This window comes from Daphnia carinata, chromosome 6 (genome assembly GCF_022539665.2).
Source record: "Daphnia carinata strain CSIRO-1 chromosome 6, CSIRO_AGI_Dcar_HiC_V3, whole genome shotgun sequence".
In the NCBI taxonomy this organism is placed as follows: domain Eukaryota; kingdom Metazoa; phylum Arthropoda; class Branchiopoda; order Diplostraca; family Daphniidae; genus Daphnia; species Daphnia carinata.
Genome location: NC_081336.1, coordinates 2,151,935 through 2,169,440, shown reverse-complemented (window position 1 = coordinate 2,169,440; position 17,506 = coordinate 2,151,935). Strand labels below are relative to the sequence as shown.

At 45.0% G+C, this 17,506-nt stretch overlaps 2 protein-coding genes and 1 long non-coding RNA gene across 5 annotated transcripts; all 3 read left to right on the top strand.

Annotated features, from left to right (window-relative positions):
* Positions 1-440: 440 nt before the first annotated feature.
* On the top strand, positions 441-4,057 carry LOC132088041 (uncharacterized). Its single transcript, XR_009421124.1, has 6 exons — positions 441-940; positions 2,501-2,655; positions 2,723-2,922; positions 3,058-3,301; positions 3,375-3,590; positions 3,723-4,057. It is a non-coding gene; the product is annotated as an uncharacterized LOC132088041 (long non-coding RNA).
* Positions 4,058-4,162: 105 nt separating this feature from the next.
* On the top strand, positions 4,163-10,015 carry LOC130690248 (relaxin receptor 2-like). The gene is made up of 21 exons (XM_057513256.2): positions 4,163-4,252; positions 5,151-5,291; positions 5,524-5,628; positions 5,753-5,861; positions 6,026-6,094; positions 6,177-6,248; positions 6,368-6,511; positions 6,632-6,703; positions 6,786-6,857; positions 7,054-7,125; positions 7,224-7,295; positions 7,395-7,466; positions 7,547-7,618; positions 7,688-7,755; positions 7,819-7,980; positions 8,088-8,233; positions 8,314-8,461; positions 8,645-8,774; positions 8,863-9,118; positions 9,218-9,413; positions 9,480-10,015. Exons 1-21 carry the CDS (start codon positions 4,171-4,173, stop codon positions 9,629-9,631), a joined length of 2,412 nt encoding a protein of 803 aa, XP_057369239.1. The 5' UTR covers positions 4,163-4,170; the 3' UTR covers positions 9,632-10,015.
* An 806-nt stretch (positions 10,016-10,821) lies between these two features.
* On the top strand, positions 10,822-16,902 carry LOC130690234 (homeodomain-interacting protein kinase 2-like). 3 transcript variants are annotated; one of them, XM_057513234.2, is made up of 11 exons: positions 10,822-11,582; positions 11,667-12,016; positions 12,214-12,537; positions 12,597-12,833; positions 12,904-13,104; positions 13,188-13,472; positions 13,544-14,516; positions 14,619-15,145; positions 15,211-15,705; positions 15,782-16,581; positions 16,651-16,902. In XM_057513234.2, exons 3-11 carry the CDS (start codon positions 12,217-12,219, stop codon positions 16,877-16,879), a joined length of 4,068 nt encoding a protein of 1,355 aa, XP_057369217.1. In that variant the 5' UTR covers positions 10,822-11,582; positions 11,667-12,016; positions 12,214-12,216; the 3' UTR covers positions 16,880-16,902. The 3 variants fall into 3 exon arrangements, with proteins under 3 accessions (XP_057369217.1, XP_057369216.1, XP_059351624.1); XM_059495641.1 differs by lacking the exon at positions 11,667-12,016 and having other exon boundaries at positions 10,824-11,582; positions 15,782-16,325; positions 16,392-16,581; XM_057513233.2 differs by lacking the exon at positions 11,667-12,016.
* Positions 16,903-17,506: the final 604 nt, after the last annotated feature.

The following is a 17,506-nucleotide window of genomic DNA, read 5'->3' as shown; positions in this document are numbered from 1 at the left end:
ATGCTCCGCTTTTTAAAATTATCACAGTAATGCTTCTCTTTTAAATTCAAGACCAGGAGCATTTTTTGGAAACGTAGAAAACAAAATTGATTTCCCAGTGATTTTAGCTTTAGATTTTGAAGTCTATCTAAAATATTCTTTTCAAAATTTTAAAACTCGCATTGCCTATTGAAAATTTCGATATCCATTTTTGGTTGTTATTATCGCAATATTTTTCCTGTTTAGTCAACTATTTTTTTATGTTTACTAGCAGGGTTATTTGCAATCTTCCCTAAACTGGCGAGGAAAGTCCGATTCTAGCTACGCCGTTTGTTGGAAACCGTATTGAGAAACCAACTGCCTGCATGTCCCAAGATAAGGTTGGTTTTCTATTAGAGACCTTAAAATTCATGTGATAAAAGTTTATTTTATTGTTTGTGCAAGGGAATTGGGAGATGCAATGCCGAAGCAGTTCAAGCCTTGTTATCGTCTGTTGCTTTTTCTGTAAGTCGTCAATTCTGGATCAACCCAAATTTTGATTGTACTTTTACGGTACGCACTGTATGATGGTTAACATGCCCTTGGAGCGCTTTCCTGTTAGGGGAATTTGTTCCAAATATGCAAAGCAGAAAGGGAAATTCAAACCTTCTAGACGAGTCTTCTCAAGGTGCCAAAATGTTCAGTTTGTCACTTTCTACTCAAACTATTATTTTTGTTTTTTATTCTTTCAGGATCTGTCAACTCCTCACAGAAATTACACTATCGCGAAGGTGTATGTTTACGATTTCCTTGACATGATTTGTCGTGGTCCTAAATCACCGTGGGAAGCCCCGATTAAACTGCATCATTTATCTTCCAACGTCGCCCTTTACGTCATATGTGTCGGGATGACGAGGACCAGGCTTGAGGAAAAAAATGTAGAGTTGACTGCATTGAAACTTCAAACTTCTGCGTCTTAAAGGTAAGCTCTTCATATTTCCCTAAAAATAATGTAATGGTCATTTTCCTAAGATGCCTAACACCAGCATCAGTCCTGATATCTGATAGATTCTAATTGGTTCCTCTAAACGTGGTTAATTTATGTCTCCCGAAGAACTTACCCAATGTTTCTTTTATTACTTAAAGGTTAGCACAATACTGAGTTTCATTGCATCTTTTGTGATTTTATTAGGGACATCTAAACCAAATTGTTTTGTTAACAAGGAGAGGAAATCATTGCATTCCATTGTAATACTGGTTTAGCGTTCAGTTGCAATTTTTATATTAAGCATGATCCCTGCAAAACGGAATTCGTATGCAGGAACTTTTATAGAAGCCCACCAACCTAAAGAATTGCCCTTTTTGTCATAAGTCTAAGAATACCATTCGCGTCCTGCACCCAATAACCCTTGCAGCGCTTTACTATCAATGGTTTTTGGTGTCGTTTGGTACAGGCGTCAGCGCATTCCCCTATTCCAGCGATGCCCGAGATTGTTTATGTTTCGTATCCGTCATCACCAATTTGGCGGATAGGCAAGAATTATAAAGATTTCTTTTATTGTCCTGCCAAATATTGCTATGAATGTGCGTACTTGTCAACGCTAATGAATTTCCAGCTCTGTGTCTCGTTTTGCCATGTCTAGTGAATCTGTGTCAGGCCAACGGCCTTTCTACGTCTTCGGCAGAACACAATTTCATATCGTAATTGAATAGATCTGAAACTGTATTTGTGGAAGAGGCCTTGGCCTATTCGTTGTTATCAGAGGGAATCGAAGCAGAAAATTGGATATGCCATTCCATCAAGATCTACAGTGGATCTCTTCGTTCTTTACGGTACAAGTTTTATCCATTTCCTAGAACTAATGCTAACCCTTTTTTTTTTTGTTGCATAGTATGTTTCAACGGGAAGTCATATTGCTTTCAGAAGGATATCTTCATCTGTCCCCATTCATCGTGCATACCGGTGAGTGTTTTACGGTTTTGAAAATGTAACGTAAAATCACCTTGTTAATTAACGAAAAGCATCGAGTACATTTTGCCGATTTCCGAAACGTTTCGTTAATGAGATGCAACCGCAAAGTTGTCTCTGGTTCACGAATCCGCTGCGCACGAGTTCTATAAATAACTTTTCGAGACATGCTAGTGTCGATAGTGACAGAGCCATCATTTCTGCTTAACTTCGGTGAGGGAAACATGAAATGAGCATTCAGTCCTGCAATTTCACTGCATTTCACAAACTTTAGCATCCAAATCCGTGTGTTATTTAGCTATCAATGTAGCATTCGTGACTTTGTAGAGCCGCAGGATAAGAATTAATAAGGTTAGCATTGTTCCACTTCAGTGGACTCTTCACCACGTGAATCAACATGGTTCTGACGTCAGATTTGCTTCAATTTAGCATAGCGGCACAATAAATTTTATGGGTTTTATGACGATCGAAACCAATTTGCCATTAATCTTGGATCGAAACTCACTCCCGTGATATATTTCCCTTACCACTAAAATTGTTCATTGGTCTAATTCCTGCGTTTCCTAACGTTAGAAATCGCTAGGTAACTTCATACGCTAATAGTAGCAACAGTGAACAGAAAAAAGTCTATCGTCGGGGCACGATGACTTGCAGGATAGCGTGCGGAGTGTGGCCGTCAGCAAATTTGAACAAAAGCAATAAACCCAAATTGGGAGTCAGTCGAGCGAGTATAGCACATCTTTTTGAAACAACTTTACTTCAGGTTTTAACGATGGCTTCTTTTCCCTTTTTTAGGTTTGGCCATCTCGCCAAGGTCCATAGCGTCATGTGGTTGAATGGGTGTCCAGCTAAGCTCCTCCGGCTTCCCTCCAGACAGTTTTTCTTGGTTGTCTAAGCTGTCTCGTACATGTGGCCGACACGTTTGCAAGTGTGTAGAGAGAAAGTACAGGTCCCGTACGCAACGGAAATGATCTCGCTGGAAAAGATGCATCGCTGTGATTGTAATGACCACCCTCTCTCAAGTATATGTTCCTGTTGTTGGCGATAGATTGTTGTTGATCATGTCGCAGTATTCTTAACAACCGCCGACTTTTGAAAACTTTCTCTTTATCTTACTCTTGTTTTTCAAGTTGTTTTTAGTGGGAGTGGGTTTTAACCAACAACACGCGTATCTCTCGCCCCGAGCAGATAATGGACGTCCCGAGAAGGTGTATTACGAACAAACATCCAACCACAAGATTCTGTACGCTCGATTCATCGGACCGGAACCGGGAAATCGAGCGCCCTCGGCGACTGAAATTTTTCGGGTCAACGTAACTCTCCTGTCTTTTTCGGCACTTGTTTTACGTCTCCAGATATCCAACAGTGACATTGGTATGAATTTAAATTTATAGTTTTATTTTCATTTCTTTTGTTTCGCAATTTGTCTGTTTCTCCATTCTCCAAGATTTGCATTTGGACCGGCGCTACGCAAAGGAGGCCGGAGCGCATCCAAGCTAAAAAAAAAAAGAGATATGCAGGACATCGCAACTTCAATAGTTTCTTTTTGAACGCAATGTTTTATCGTTGATCATCAATCGTCCGCTCTCTTCTTCTCGAAAAGGGATTCGCTGTTTATGATATGGTCGGAAGGACGAAATGTACAGTGGGTGCCATTTATCACGTAAGACGTTTTTCGTTGTTGGTGTCGTCGTATGTTGTTTTCTTCGCCAAAAAAAAAATTGTTCTCGATTTCTGTCTGTCTCTTGCGTTTTTACCAGAAGCTAAACATTTTTTTTGTTCTTTTTGATTGCAGTGAAAGATAAGTACGAGACGGTAGTTGTAGAACAATGAGCTAGAACATTTACTATCCCGCACGGAGGAAGCGGCAGATGGCGCTCTACGGGAGTGTAGCATGTCGTGGAGCACGCGCAAAACTCCCCCCTTGGTCCGTTCGTCCTCCCCGCCAAGTGAATTGAAATGTTGTTATATACAGTGAGAGAACTGCATGCAGAAGAGTTGGAGAAAGTTATCCGCTATAGTTGGCCGATCGGGACCCTCTCCGGCCAAGAAGCGAATCGGCAGTCTGATCGCAACCAACCGTCTTTCTACTAGTATTTCATCTAGATCTATATTAAACTACCACTAAAGCTTCTCAACGTAAGAAAAATTGGATGCCTGGCACATATTCCTTTTGGATTTTTAATTTTTACTTTCGCGCGTTTTTGTATTTACTAGAACCCGAAGACCTTACTGCGTTCGTGATGCGCTGCACTCTGCTGGGCGGATTGTGCATCTTTTGCCTACTGTTGGCCATTAGCATCGTCATCATCCTCCTATCTCAGAGTAAGTGGATTTCGTGTTGCATCTTTTTGAAGTGCTGCCTCCTAATCAGCCGCTCCATGCCCCGTCGAACCGTTTTTAAAGTTACGCAATGAGGTCAAGATCCTTCAAACTATTGTAACCCAAGTTCTTTGAGTTTTTGTTTTCTCGAGTTGAAAACATTTTTAACTGCTCGTGCTGTGGAAAAAAAGAGGGTTGGGGGAAAGCTGTGTACGCAAACAGTTTTTCAAGTAGGACCGTTTCGACTAGCTAATTATTATGCGCCGGACTGAGTGTTACGTGTTTACGACCGCGGGAATTGCGAGGCAGACAGAAAGTCTATTGTGCCGCTGTATGGGAAAGAGCGACATCAACAGGTGCCCCGCGAGTTCTCTTTCTGCATCGCATTTTTTAAGACTGAAACTCTAGTCAACAAGCTCTAACTTCTCCGAGTAGGAGAAGTTTATATTTTTCCATCTCCCGGCCGATCGATCTATTTCCCATCCATTCGCTTACGGGAGTTAACTTTGCGGCACCGTTGGCGGAATAGGAAAAACAAAGTTCCTGGGTGGTATAATAAATTAAAGTGGCTCGCATTTACTTTTGTTTATTTTTGTTTTGCACCGAAATTCTAATGGAGGAGAGCTTGAGTTTTGACATTTGCATGGTCAGCTTTGTGTCCACTAATCCACTAGAGTCGTAAATGCCACGTCATAAATCTTTTCTCGTCCGGTCACGACGGTGTGTTTGTTCGTGTCTCAGCTGTTCGTGTATTCAATGTCTTTGTGACGTAACAACCAAGATTTTTGACAGTATCAGACAAGTGACAGTTCAGTGCTATCTGAGCCTCTCGTAATATGATCGTTTCCTTTTCTTCCCGAATATCTTTCTTTCTTTTTTTTTCCTGATTTTTGGAATCTAGGTTCGTCCTGTCCGTTGGGAACGTTTCGCTGCCTCGGTAACGACAGCATCGGTCAGATTGGAGTTTGTCTACCCCGCCGTTTGCTGTGCGACGGCCGAGCCGATTGCCCCGATGGCAGCGACGAGGATCCCTACGATTGCGGTGAGCTTATTATTCTCATTTGTAGTCTGTCTCAGTGATCTATTAGCAATGTTATAAGAGGAGACCCGGTGTCCTTTTTGGCAAAATTGGGGACAATCAATCGACGCAAAACCTAAGACGGTACAGCTGCCACGTCTGTCCAACTTTTTGGGGCCGTTTTGCCCAGACGTCCCCGTGTGCTTATATTTTATGGGATATTATTATCCTCTTTCTTTTTTTGTTTTGGTAATAGCGGATAGTCACGGAGAACTACAATCATTTATCAACGACGAGCCCGACAATCTAACCGAATCCACTACCCCTGCAGCCACCATCTCGCCATTTTTCATGGACTGCTGTAAGTTACTTTGTAACATTTAACTGGCCAGTCTTATGTACTGCGTCGAGTAAGATAGTTTGTAATTGATTTTCTTTTAACTTCTTGGAAATTTATTTGGTGGGGGAAAAAATCGATCTGGTAGTGGTCGAGGCCTATCCGCCCGGATGCACATGTCGAAATCGCACGTGGCTCTTTTGCCTTGATTTGGATTTGATATCGGTACCCCAAGTGAGAGCCCGCCTTTCCCGACTGTAAGTGACGTTCCTTAAAATAGACTTTCTTTTACGTCGTGTTCCAATATAATTCGTTGCGGTGGCAAAACGTGTGTAACAAAAACAGCAAACACGACCCGACGAATAGTAATGATCGTGTTTCGCACGTTTTAATGACCTCATATTGTTTCACTTGGTTCCAGAGTGTTGATGAATAATTCCATCAGTCGTTTGTCTGCCACGGATCTTGAAAGCTATGACCTCGAATTCATGTGAGCTTCGTGCAGATTACGATCTATGAGAGACGTAAACATGTCCAACAGTTTTACTGTCCTCTTTTTTATCGTTTTATAGGCGATTGGAAGACAACCTTCTGGAGATGATAGATGGCAACGCCTTAAATGAACAACGCAACCTGACAACACTGTAAGTACTTCGTTTACTGCTCGTCAAATGAACGGTTGCAGGGAAATATGTTTCTCTTTTGACAATAAAAAAAAAATGAAAAGACGAGAAAATGTTACAAACCCTGCATGATTTTTTAGCATCCTGGGAGGCAACAAACTGCTGGATCTTTCTGCTAGCACCTTTCAGGGACTGGAACGTTTGCAGTGGCTCTTTTTAGATCACAACCAGTTGAGCAACATAAGCATGAAAGTTTTCCGCCCGCTGACATCGTTACGCTGGCTGTAAGAACTTGAAACTTGATGAAAACGAAACGTGTTATTATTCATTCCTATCACGACAAGTCATGCGGCTTGCACATTTATCCTTATTTGTTCCTTTTTTCCATCTTTGCTGATCTGTAGGGACCTGTCGCATAACCAATTGACTCTGGGACCGGACAACTTCTTCCCACATTTGGAATCGCTGCGGGATCTGTATAAATATATAAGATTGATAAGTTATTGCCTGATATAGGACAAGTTTGACCTAAAATTCTCTTTTGTTTTGTTTTGGCAGCTTTCTGGGTGAAAATCGCATCCAGATAATTCGAAACAATACGCTGGCGTCGTTAGTTAACCTGGTTCTTTTGTAAGTACCCCACGCAATAATAGATAACACACCAACCGCTCTAATGCGGACTTTGACAGATGCGGGCGTTATTCACATTGACAGCGACGCCCGCATCGTCTTCCTTTTTTTCTTACAAATATTGATAATTATGATGCATTGAGGTCTATGTTTTTTTTCAATCGCTTTCCTCATTTCTCTTTGTCGCACCTTCAAGGGATCTGAAACTCAATTTAATTCACGAAATTGATGAGGAAGCCTTTGTCAGCTTGCCCCGATTGAGGTTTTTGTGAGTATATATCATTCATAGTTTAGGGATGACGCGATATATAATATTGGCTAAGCTTTTGAAAATTTGTCTGCATTTTATGTCTCGATTATAAATAGAGATCTGTCCGATAACATGCTGGAGTACGTGCCTGAAAGTTTGTTCCGGTTTCAACGCAACTTGAAGCAGCTGTAAGTTTTATACCACTACGGTAGATGGCAGTTAACACCGTAAAATATTTTTAAAAATTACATGAAAAAAAAAAGTCACGTTCATCTTCATTTTTGCAGCCGTCTCGGATTCAATCCCATCCATCATGTTCCAGCTGGACTTTTTCTTCCTCTTACCAATCTTAAAACGCTGTAATGTTTATTGGATTTCCTCTCGTCTTTTATTAAAATATTTGTTTTAATGCTACTTTTTTTTATTTGCTTTCACTTAGACGGCTGCAAGATATTAATATTCCAGGAATCAGCAAGAAAATGTTTGCCTCTTCGACTCATCTGAAGTCCGCGTATGACAATCTCTATTAGGGATAACAAAATTGGTCTTGTCTTGATGAAAATGTATTTGTAAGCGACAGGTACTTTAAGGATTTCCTCTATTGTTCGTATGTGGCGCACGCTACAAAATGTCAACCACTTTCTGATGGTCAGTTTTTTTTTAATTCGATTAAACTTGTATTAATGATTACTAAAAAATTCTGAATTATAGGAGTGTCATCATTTTCGGACCTGATTTCACACAGTGCCCACCGCGGTTTTCTCTGGATCATCGGCATTTTGACCATCGTTGGCAATGCTCTTGTCCTGGGCGGCCGTAACTTGGCCAAAACAGAGAACAGAATTCTGGCCATGTTCGTCAAAAATCTGGCAGGTATGCAAGAAAAATTATTACAGTTATCATCTCTCATAAAAAAAGATATCCCATGGTTTTTTTGAGCTGTTATTGTTAGAAACTTTATTATTACCTGATAAAAACAGCCGCAGACATGTGCATCGGGATCTACCTGCTATGCATCGGCGAGCGTGACATCAGCTTCCGTGGCGAGTACAATCAGCACGCACTCGATTGGATGATGTCGTGGCAATGCACAGTCATCCGCATTCTAGCCGTCTCGACATCCGAGGTATGATGTCTGTGAATTATCGAATTTCGATTCGTGATTTTATTTTGTTTTTTTCCATTTCTGTCGGGAATCGTCGTAAGGTATCGCTACTTTTGCTGACGTTCATGTCAGTGGAGCGCTTTGTCAGCATCTCTCATCCGTTCGGCGAACGAACCCTCAACTTCCGAGCGGCTTTTATCAGCATGGCACTCATCTGGCTCGTCGGTGGAGCTCTGGCTCTCATCCCAGGTTTGAATATTTTCTTTTCAAATGTTCCTTTTTTTTTATATCTGCCTCTTCAGTTCTTTTCCCCCCCGTCTGAGATAGTAAATCGATAAGTCCGCAACTAGATTCGCTTAACTGCAGATCGTTCATGCTTGAAATGACTACGCTGTTAAAATTTAAAAACAAAATTTCTCTACTGTACTCTAGTGCTCTACCGGAGCGGAATGGGTCGTCATCACGGCAGCAACGGCCTCTGCTTCCCTCTGCACATTCACGAACCATTGGCTCTCGGTTGGCAGTATTCTGCCTTTCTCTACATTGGCATCAACGGCTCATGGTAATATCATCTCTTTCTTCTATCTCTCCGGTGGATTAGACGAATAAAAAAATAAGAAACGTTCTTTTATTTTTATGCGTTTCACCAGCGTCTTGTTGATTGTTGGCGTGTACACGGCTCTTTTCATAAGCATCCGACGGACTAGGACAGCCACTCCGCTGGCGCCCAATGAAATCGAAATAGCCGTCCGTTTCTTTTTTATAGTTTTCACCGATTGTCTGTGCTGGATGCCCACCATCGTTTTGAAAATCATGGCCCTCTCCAATGTCTATATTCCAGCTGATTTGCATGCCTGGCTCGTGGTTTTCATTTTGCCCGTCAACTCGGCCATCAACCCGCTTCTTGTAAGTTTCAAATTTTTTTTTTTTCATTCGGCTGCCCCATAGGGCAAAGACACGTCCACTCTCTGCAACGATTCTTCTTTTTTGTTTCCTTGCATAAAGTATACGTTCACTACGCCAACTTTTCGTGCGGCCGTTCGTGATTTTTATCACCGATTTACTGTTTTACGACCGGATTGGACCAGCGCTGCCACCAGCAGCATCGGCCTCACAACTATGGGCCGTGGCGTCCGCTCTAGCACCAGTTTCCGCAACAATGACTTTAATCAATCATCGGCACAAGCCAATCATGCCCCAGGTGCGAAAATTTTAATGTTTGATCACGTTCAGTTTTTTTAAAAAGCAACTTTGAAATTTTTGCAAGCAGCGACGGAGGAAATCGGCCGACCGCATATTGATATGGTATTATTAGACATCAGAGCTGAAACAATTATCTGTCAGCAAGTGAAAAGCAAATCTCTGTGGAGGAGTGGAACGAAACCCGTCAACCGTTTCATCGGCACAGAATCGCTGTAGGGACGGTTTGAAAAGAACGTTGCCAGTATGCAATCAAGCCCTTCAACGTTGGTCTGTAAATATACGTAAAATATTTGTCAGCAGTGTGCCTGTATTTGCGTGAAAATTGTAATACTCTGCCCCCTTCGTGTATATCTTGTGGACGAAATCAGCAGCTATAAATATCGATTTTGCTCGGTTGAAAAGCTACCCACTTTGAACAGTGCTCCGGGTCTCTGTGAGACTGTCGCAATGCCACCGTCATCACAGATATCATGTACCGTAGTAATAGTCTATTATGTATTCCATCAGGGCGGAATAATCGATTGGCTTTTGACTGATGACAACAATCCTCTGGCGACTGCGAGAACGACGTTTGCCAAATGGATCCCGAGAGAACACTAACTCTTATTCGTATTTTTGGGTTCGTTTTTATTTTTTATATTTTTTTTCTCTTTTGTCTCTGGCACTTGACTATCTTTACTTTTGATTTGATAGCTTTCGACGCGGTCGGACCAGCATATACCGCTGGGGAACTTTTCCACGTTCATAATGTCTGACCGTAGGCGATATCGTATGTTGAAGGGGGATTCATATCAGCTCGGGGGGTGTTGTTGCCAACCCAGAGCTGGGCACAGTTGGGTTTTTCTTATTAGCCCACGTCATAGAGATTATTCCCGCGTGTTGGAGGCTTCGAACGCAGCTGAGCCTAGATATGCATGAACACCGAAAAGAAAAAAAAAAAATACGTGCCATTACCCGGCGAGCTAGCAGCAAACACGTCACACACAAAAACATAAGAGGTCTAGCATTGCCCGCCAGGAAAACGGGTTAGGCTACCAACTTTCATGTTTTTCTCGCCCGATACTCCCTCCCTTCTTTTCTTCGCGCTAATTGATGAAAGAAGAGAGCAACAGCAAAAGCTAGAAGGGCGTTGCGTGATCCGTGCCCATTCCCCCCCCCCCTTTTTTTTAAGGCTGGAAACGACTCTTTTCAAGTCCCGAACTCCCACTCGTTTTAAAGGGCCGTATAACTTGGAGCAGGAGGAGCTGAGGCGGTCGGTTAGAGTATTAAGGTTCTTTTCTACTGCCTTCATTCCCCCCGTCTTTATCTTTGAATGGTGCGCGGCGCAACCGCCGGATGTATGCTGGGAAACTTTTAGAAACAAAAGTCAAAAGGATAGAAAGCGAAACTAGGTTTCATCCCAGCTGAGACACACGCACCATCGGTAGGCATGTGTATGCGTTCTGGATCATTTCGTCAGTCATCGGTCAGAGTGTCAGACGCGATGCACACCGACCTTTGAAAGCAAGAAGAAGGATTACATAGTAATACTCAGTGCTGGCTGTATAATCCCGAACGCAACTGACTTTGTCGATTTCATCTTGACCGATTGTGCAACGAAGCCCGCGATGTGAAGTCGATAGTCAGTGGACGTGTTTCTGCCAGAAAAAAAAGAGGGGAAAAAAGGACCGTGACACACATTTCTGTGCGAAGGCTAACCGATTCCACAACAACAGCGAGCAATACAAAGTTGTGTCTCCGTTTCAAAAAGTCGCCATTTCTTAACAAAACGAAAAATCGTAGCACAGCAGTTTCGTTACAAACTTTACAACGGTTGGCTACCAACTTTCTTTGTGTAAACGAGAAATAGAGCGAGAAAGGCGCGGAGAAATTGGAAAACGAAATGAAAAGTAGTGCTTGTCATTCGGTTGGCTACTGATTATGAAATTTGTTAAGGAAAGAAAAAAACAAAACACGAGATAAATATCTGATGCGTCTGCTGCTGCCAACTGCCGGGAACTTCTGTTTAGTATCACCCTTACTGGAGGTTGGATTTTTACTGAGGCATTCTCTACCTGTGAGACAGTTTAGTATGCGAGCTCTCAAAATGGCTGGTTATTGGATCTTTGTCTGAAGTTTCTCGATCTTTCAAGCCTGTTTGCATGGGTAGACTACGACGACTATTGAGGTAAGAATTATTTCTCATGTCGTCTTTCATTCATTAGATGGAAATTGTGAATTCATAGATGTACTGCGTATTTTTCTTTTTTAGTTTCTGTAGCAACAGCGTCTCCCATCCCCCTACCCTTCTGTTGGCTTTCAGAAAGCCTTAAAGCAGGGAACAAGTGCGCCGACTCGGATACAATTTCTGTTCTTGTGTTTTGTGCGCTGTTGTTGGGAGGAAGGTGACTTCGACTGTGTGTTTGGTTAGGATTCGCTGAAACAATAGTTAAACCGTTTATTCTCGTTTGTCGTGACGTTTCGTTTTCGCTCTAAACTTATGAAGTGTTGTTCAGTGTCCCGTCATATTTTTTGGCTTAGTGCCACTTCTGTCAAACAAACGGCGAAGGGTAATGCAAATTGCCAGGTCGGCAACAATTTCGCACGTCACGGCCATTCGTGGTAATCCTCAATACATGACTTGCATGGAGTTGTCTGTGGGAGGGGTGTATATTGCTAGGCGAAAACCAAGTTTTGTTTTCATTTGTTTGTGAGTTTCTACGAGAAATAGTGTTCTGTTGGGCAGCTTGAAGAGCAGAATTCTGTACATGAATTCCAATTTTTGTTTACCAAGTTTGTTATTTTGTTATCGTGTTTAGGGAATGCTGGACATGTATGGTCAGCCACAGCTAACACAACCTCAGCCGGCCCACAGCTCTTTGTCTCATCAATACCACCACCATCAGCAGCAGCAACAGCAGAACGCTAACAAGAAACTGAAGCTAGACCATGTTCTGCCCCAGCAACACCAGGCAGTGGACCTCTGCAGCCTTTCCGTGCAGCAGCAACTGGGTCAATCCGATTCAGTCAGCCTCTATGAAGTTTCCAGCACAACAGGCTGCAGTAGCAGTTCTGGTCCTAGTCGCGGCAGTCATGGAGTGAATACCGGACGCATCCACACATCGACGGGCTATGCCCTGGCTGTAAGTTGGATTTTCCGGTGTTGAAACTGACATTTCCCAATCATGGTTTGTTTTGACAGGTGGGTGGTAGCGTAATTGGAGGCAGGCGCCCTGTGGGTCACGAGAGTGTTGATTGCAGCCAAAGCCCAGCGTCATCATCTTCTTCTTTGGGCAAACAGCAGCAGCAACAGCAACAACAACAACAGCAGAATTACGTCCGTACTTCTGCCATCAAGCTGCTAGATACATTTCAGTTCCAGCAACATCAGCGGCAGGGAGGCGTGAAGCGCAAACACGAAACTGTAAACGAAGTACAGGTAAAGATCGGAAATTGTTTTTTGATTGAACACTTGCTATAGATTTCAATGCGGTTTACTTGGACTTTAGGAAACAAGCGCGGGAGCCATGACTGCTTCTCACAAGCCAGCGCAAGGCCATGGGCACGTCCAGCCGACGGTGGCCGCCGCTGCACCTCAAGGTTCTTCGTCGGCCGACGGCGATTACCAGCTCGTTCAGCACGAGGTTTTGTGCTCTTTGAGCAACCAGTACGAAGTGCTCGAGTTCCTTGGCCGCGGTACCTTCGGGCAGGTAATGAAATTGATTCTTGGAAATGGCCACATTTGAGTGGAAATCACAGTTCCATCACACTCGGCCGTTCTTTTATTGTCCAGGTGGTCAAATGTTGGAAGAAGGGCACCAACGAAGTGGTGGCCATCAAGATCTTGAAGAATCATCCATCGTACGCTCGCCAGGGTCAAATCGAGGTCAATATCCTGTCGCGATTGAGCCAGGAGAACGCGGATGAGTTCAATTTCATTCGGGCGCACGAGTGCTTTCAGCACAAGAATCATACCTGCCTGGTCTTTGAACTCTTGGAGCAGAACCTTTACGACTTTTTGAAGCAGAACAAGTTTAGTCCGTTGCCTTTAAAGTACATTCGCCCGATCATGCAACAAGTAAGCTAACGAAACCATCAGTGCAATGATCGAAAATTTATTTCGTTTCCAACTCTTGCCATGTCTTCCAGGTACTGACTGCCTTGCTTAAGTTGAAGCAACTTGGCCTGATTCACGCTGATTTGAAACCGGAGAACATCATGTTGGTGGACCCGGTGAGGCAACCGTACCGAGTCAAAGTCATCGATTTCGGCTCGGCCTCGCACGTGAGCAAGGCCATTTGCAACACGTATCTGCAGTCTCGTTATTACCGAGCGCCCGAAATCATCCTGGGCCTTCCCTTTGGTGAGGCTATCGACATGTGGTCGCTCGGCTGCGTAGTGGCCGAACTCTTCCTCGGATGGCCCCTCTACCCGGGCTCCTCCGAGTACGATCAAATTCGATACATCAGCCAGACGCAGGGTCTGCCCTCTGAGCGGATGCTCAACTCGGCGACCAAGACGATGAAGTTCTTCTACCGCGACATGGAGTCCAGCTACCCGTTCTGGCGCCTCAAAACGCCGGAAGAGCACGAAGCCGAGACGGGCATCAAATCCAAAGAAGCCCGCAAGTACATTTTCAACTGTCTGGAAGACATCGGCCAGGTGAACGTGCCCACAGAGCTGGAAGGCGGCGAGCTGATGGCCGAGAAGGCGGACCGCCGCGACTTCATTGACCTTCTGAAACGGATGCTGACGATGGATCAGGAGCGGCGCATCACGCCCGGCGAGGCGCTCCAGCACCAGTTCGTGACGCTGTCGCACCTTGTCGACTACGCTCATTGCAGCAACGTTAAGGCCAGCGTTCAAATGATGGAGGTGTGCCGTCGCAGTCACTACCAGCCGCCCAACACGTTGGTGCAGCAGGGACATTCGACGACTCCCGCCGGCTCTCTAGTGGCTAACTTTGTGCCCGGCACCAATGGCAATGTCACGCTGACCTTCAACAGCCAATTTGCCGCTGCAGCCGCCGCTGCGGCCGCTGCCAACCAGTATCCGGCCGCTCTTTACAACGGTCGTAATGCTGTTGCGGCTGCAGCAGCCGCCCGCCAATATGCTGCAGCAGGTACGTTGACGTCATAAAATAAATAACCGCTTCGTTTTGCCTTCTTTGTTTTGTTTATGTTTCTTCTTTTCCTCTATTTAAATATTGTCCTTACATTCATAGGCGCTGCTGCCCGAGCGGAGACGTTTCAACATCAATTCGTCTCTTCGCTATTATGTCCGCCATCCTATCAGAGTTTGACGTCGCCATCGAAGCCGGTTGCGGTGGTAGCGCAACAGCCGCCTCAATTGCAGCTTCATCAGCCCTCTCTCGCCCAGCAGCAATATGTTCCCGTTTCCATGGTGGAACAATCGGGCCGTCAAGTGCTGTTAGCCACCCAAGGACCTGGCTGTTGGCCAGGAAATCGTCAAATGACTTTGGTGCCTTCTTGGCAGCAGTTGGCGCCCAACCACCAACACTCGGCCGCTCTCCAGCAGCAACCAACTGCCGCCCTATTGCAGGCCGCTGACGCTTCTGACTGGGGTCGCCATTTACTGGTGGATCAATCTGGTGGCGTCCACCAAGACCAGCGCTCCATATTCCCAGTCGATTTGCCGGACGTTTACGATACAGTTAGTGTGGTGGATCATTGGCCGAACAATAAGCGAAATAGTGGTGCGGCACACAAGTCCGCACTCTTCACTTTACAGGTAAATGATTTAGTAAAAATTGGATGAATAAATTTTAAAACATACTTGATTCTTCTTTACCATAGGCGCCACAGCCAGCACATTTGCTTCAACAACAGCAGCAACATCAACAACAACAACTGCATCAACAACAGCAGCAACAACATCAGCAGCAGCAGCAACAACAACAACAGCAGCATCTTTACCAGCAGTCGCAGCAGATTCAGCAACGATCGGTTCATCAAGGACATATGATGGACAAGAAAGATTCTGTCCAGTTGAGCCCAGTCAAGAAACGAGTCAAAGAAAGCTCACCGCCGCAGCAGCAACAGCAACAAAGTGAGCAGTACCGTAGAAGGAATTCCCCTGCTCAGCATTGGCAACATCCTCAACATGCGCCGCAGCATTATAATAACGGCCGAAATCACAGACAGCCAACGATTACCATAGAGGACACGCCTTCGCCTGCTGTGTCTGTCATTACCATTTCAGATTCTGATGACGAAGGAACGGCCTCGCAGAAAACGGCCATGCGATCCAAAGCAACTGGACAACACCAGCAACAACATCGTGTCCGCCCGGTAATCATTGTATTTTCTCTATATAATTATCCTCAACACGTTTGTTTTTATCGTTGTTTTTCTATCTTTTGTCAAGGTTGTCAGCTGCGTCACTGTGCCAGATAGTGATGAAGAACATCGAAGCCCGGCCAAAGGGCATTACCCCCGGCAACAGCATTACAACCATGCAAATGCCAACAGCTACGTGGTCCGTGAGATCAAACCGGAGCCGGCATTAGTCTCGTCTTCGTACAATGGAAACGGAGCCAGTCTTTTGCAAAAAAAGCGGTTGCTGGCCAAAGCGCAGACCGAGTGCGGCGGCATGAATGATAAGCCGAAACAAGAACAACACCAAATGGCCAACGACGGAGGCTACATGGAAGCATATGGCAGCGGTGTTGATAGGCCGTCGATGACTCACCAGCCGTGCGATTTCAGCAACGGGTCGGAAGTTCTCCACTTTCAAGCGGCGCCGCAGCAAGTCTCTCAGCAGCAGCACCAGCGCAGCTACCGCCAGGACTACGATCAACAGCAGCAGCAACAACAGCAGCAAAGAGACTATTTGCATCCGCCAGCTGCCCACCGCCAGCAGCGCTTCGACGCCGAGTTGCAACAGCAACGCGAACAGAATGGCTATTACAGTATAGATACTGGACATTTTGCACCAACGTTAGGGCCAGTCAAGACTGATGTCTATGGTTTGTTAGGCTACTCTGGTCGGAGTAATCGTCACGCACACTTGTCACCTCAGCCGGGCCCGTCCAGTCGTCACCAGGCGGCCGCGGTAGCTGCTGCCGCAGCCGCCGCCCTCTGCCTGTCGCCGCAGCATCCGTTGAACGCGGCGGCTGTGGCAGCCGCCGGCCAGCCGCTTTATCATCAACCAGACTTGTATCGCAGGTAAAATGAACCCTGTTTTTTCCTCTTTGGTTTTATGGAAGAATTTGTTGACATCTCTGATTACCGCAGTACGATTCCTCCTCCTGCACATCACAGCAGCTCTCGAGCTGGTCCCGTCTTGAATGGAACACACCACGGAGTTCATCCTCACCATAGTCATCCACTTCCGGCTCATTTGCAGCCGTCCGCCGTGTTCCAGGCCCATCCTCAAGTGGCTGCAGCCGTGGCCCCTTACGCCTACGCTTCGCTCAACAGCCCGGGCAAGGCGCAGTACCAGCACTTCTGGTTCGCCGAATAGGATGATCGCGGCAAGAAAGAAAAGACATGGCAATGGCGTTTTGGAAGTGAATTCGGAAGTCGAAAGAAGAGAGCGTGCCGCGGTGATGTGTGAACATTGATTGCACGATTGCAGTTTGCGCGACGGCAGTTTGAGACGTTTCGAAAATGAAACATGTGAGCAGGCACAGCAACGTGGCTTTAAATCTCGTGTTTGGTTCCGTTTTCTTTCTCATTTCGCCTGGCCGGTCTACATACGGGATATGCCGCAGTAATTTAGTGTGACGTAGTGCAGTGCAACGTTCTCGAATATTGAAGGAAGGAAACGAAAAAAAGTTGTGGAAGAAAACTGTTGACATGCCTAAAGATAACAACACAAGACACACCACATTTACACATCCGTTTGTTTAATTTTTCTTTTTCCCCCATTTTGCAAAGATGGATATATTTGCATGATTTCACGACATTTTTTTGGCGTTCCTTTTCCCCTTTCACCCTTATCACAAGACTGCCTCTGTTGATTTATGCCGCACCTTTGCCCTCACTATGTATTCACCTTCCTTTCTACATTTTCGTATATCAGCATCGTATTATTAAAGATCCTGATGTGGTTCGCAGTCAGTGCGCTAAGTAAGACTCGTAGCGTTTA

What these genes read in the sequence shown, in the direction of transcription:
- LOC130690248 (XM_057513256.2), top strand. Translation starts at nt 4,171, where the DNA reads ATGCGCTGCACTCTGCTGGGCGGATTGTGCATCTTTTGCCTACTGTTG. An exon ending in TAGCCGTCTCGACATCCGAG is followed by an intron (nt 8,234 to 8,313) that starts GTATGATGTCTG and finishes AATCGTCGTAAG; the next exon opens with GTATCGCTACTTTTGCTGAC. An exon ending in ATTGGCATCAACGGCTCATG is followed by an intron (nt 8,775 to 8,862) that starts GTAATATCATCT and finishes GCGTTTCACCAG; the next exon opens with CGTCTTGTTGATTGTTGGCG.
- LOC130690234 (XM_057513233.2), top strand. Translation starts at nt 12,217, where the DNA reads ATGCTGGACATGTATGGTCAGCCACAGCTAACACAACCTCAGCCGGCC. An exon ending in GCCGCGGTACCTTCGGGCAG is followed by an intron (nt 13,105 to 13,187) that starts GTAATGAAATTG and finishes TTTATTGTCCAG; the next exon opens with GTGGTCAAATGTTGGAAGAA. An exon ending in TTCGCCCGATCATGCAACAA is followed by an intron (nt 13,473 to 13,543) that starts GTAAGCTAACGA and finishes CATGTCTTCCAG; the next exon opens with GTACTGACTGCCTTGCTTAA.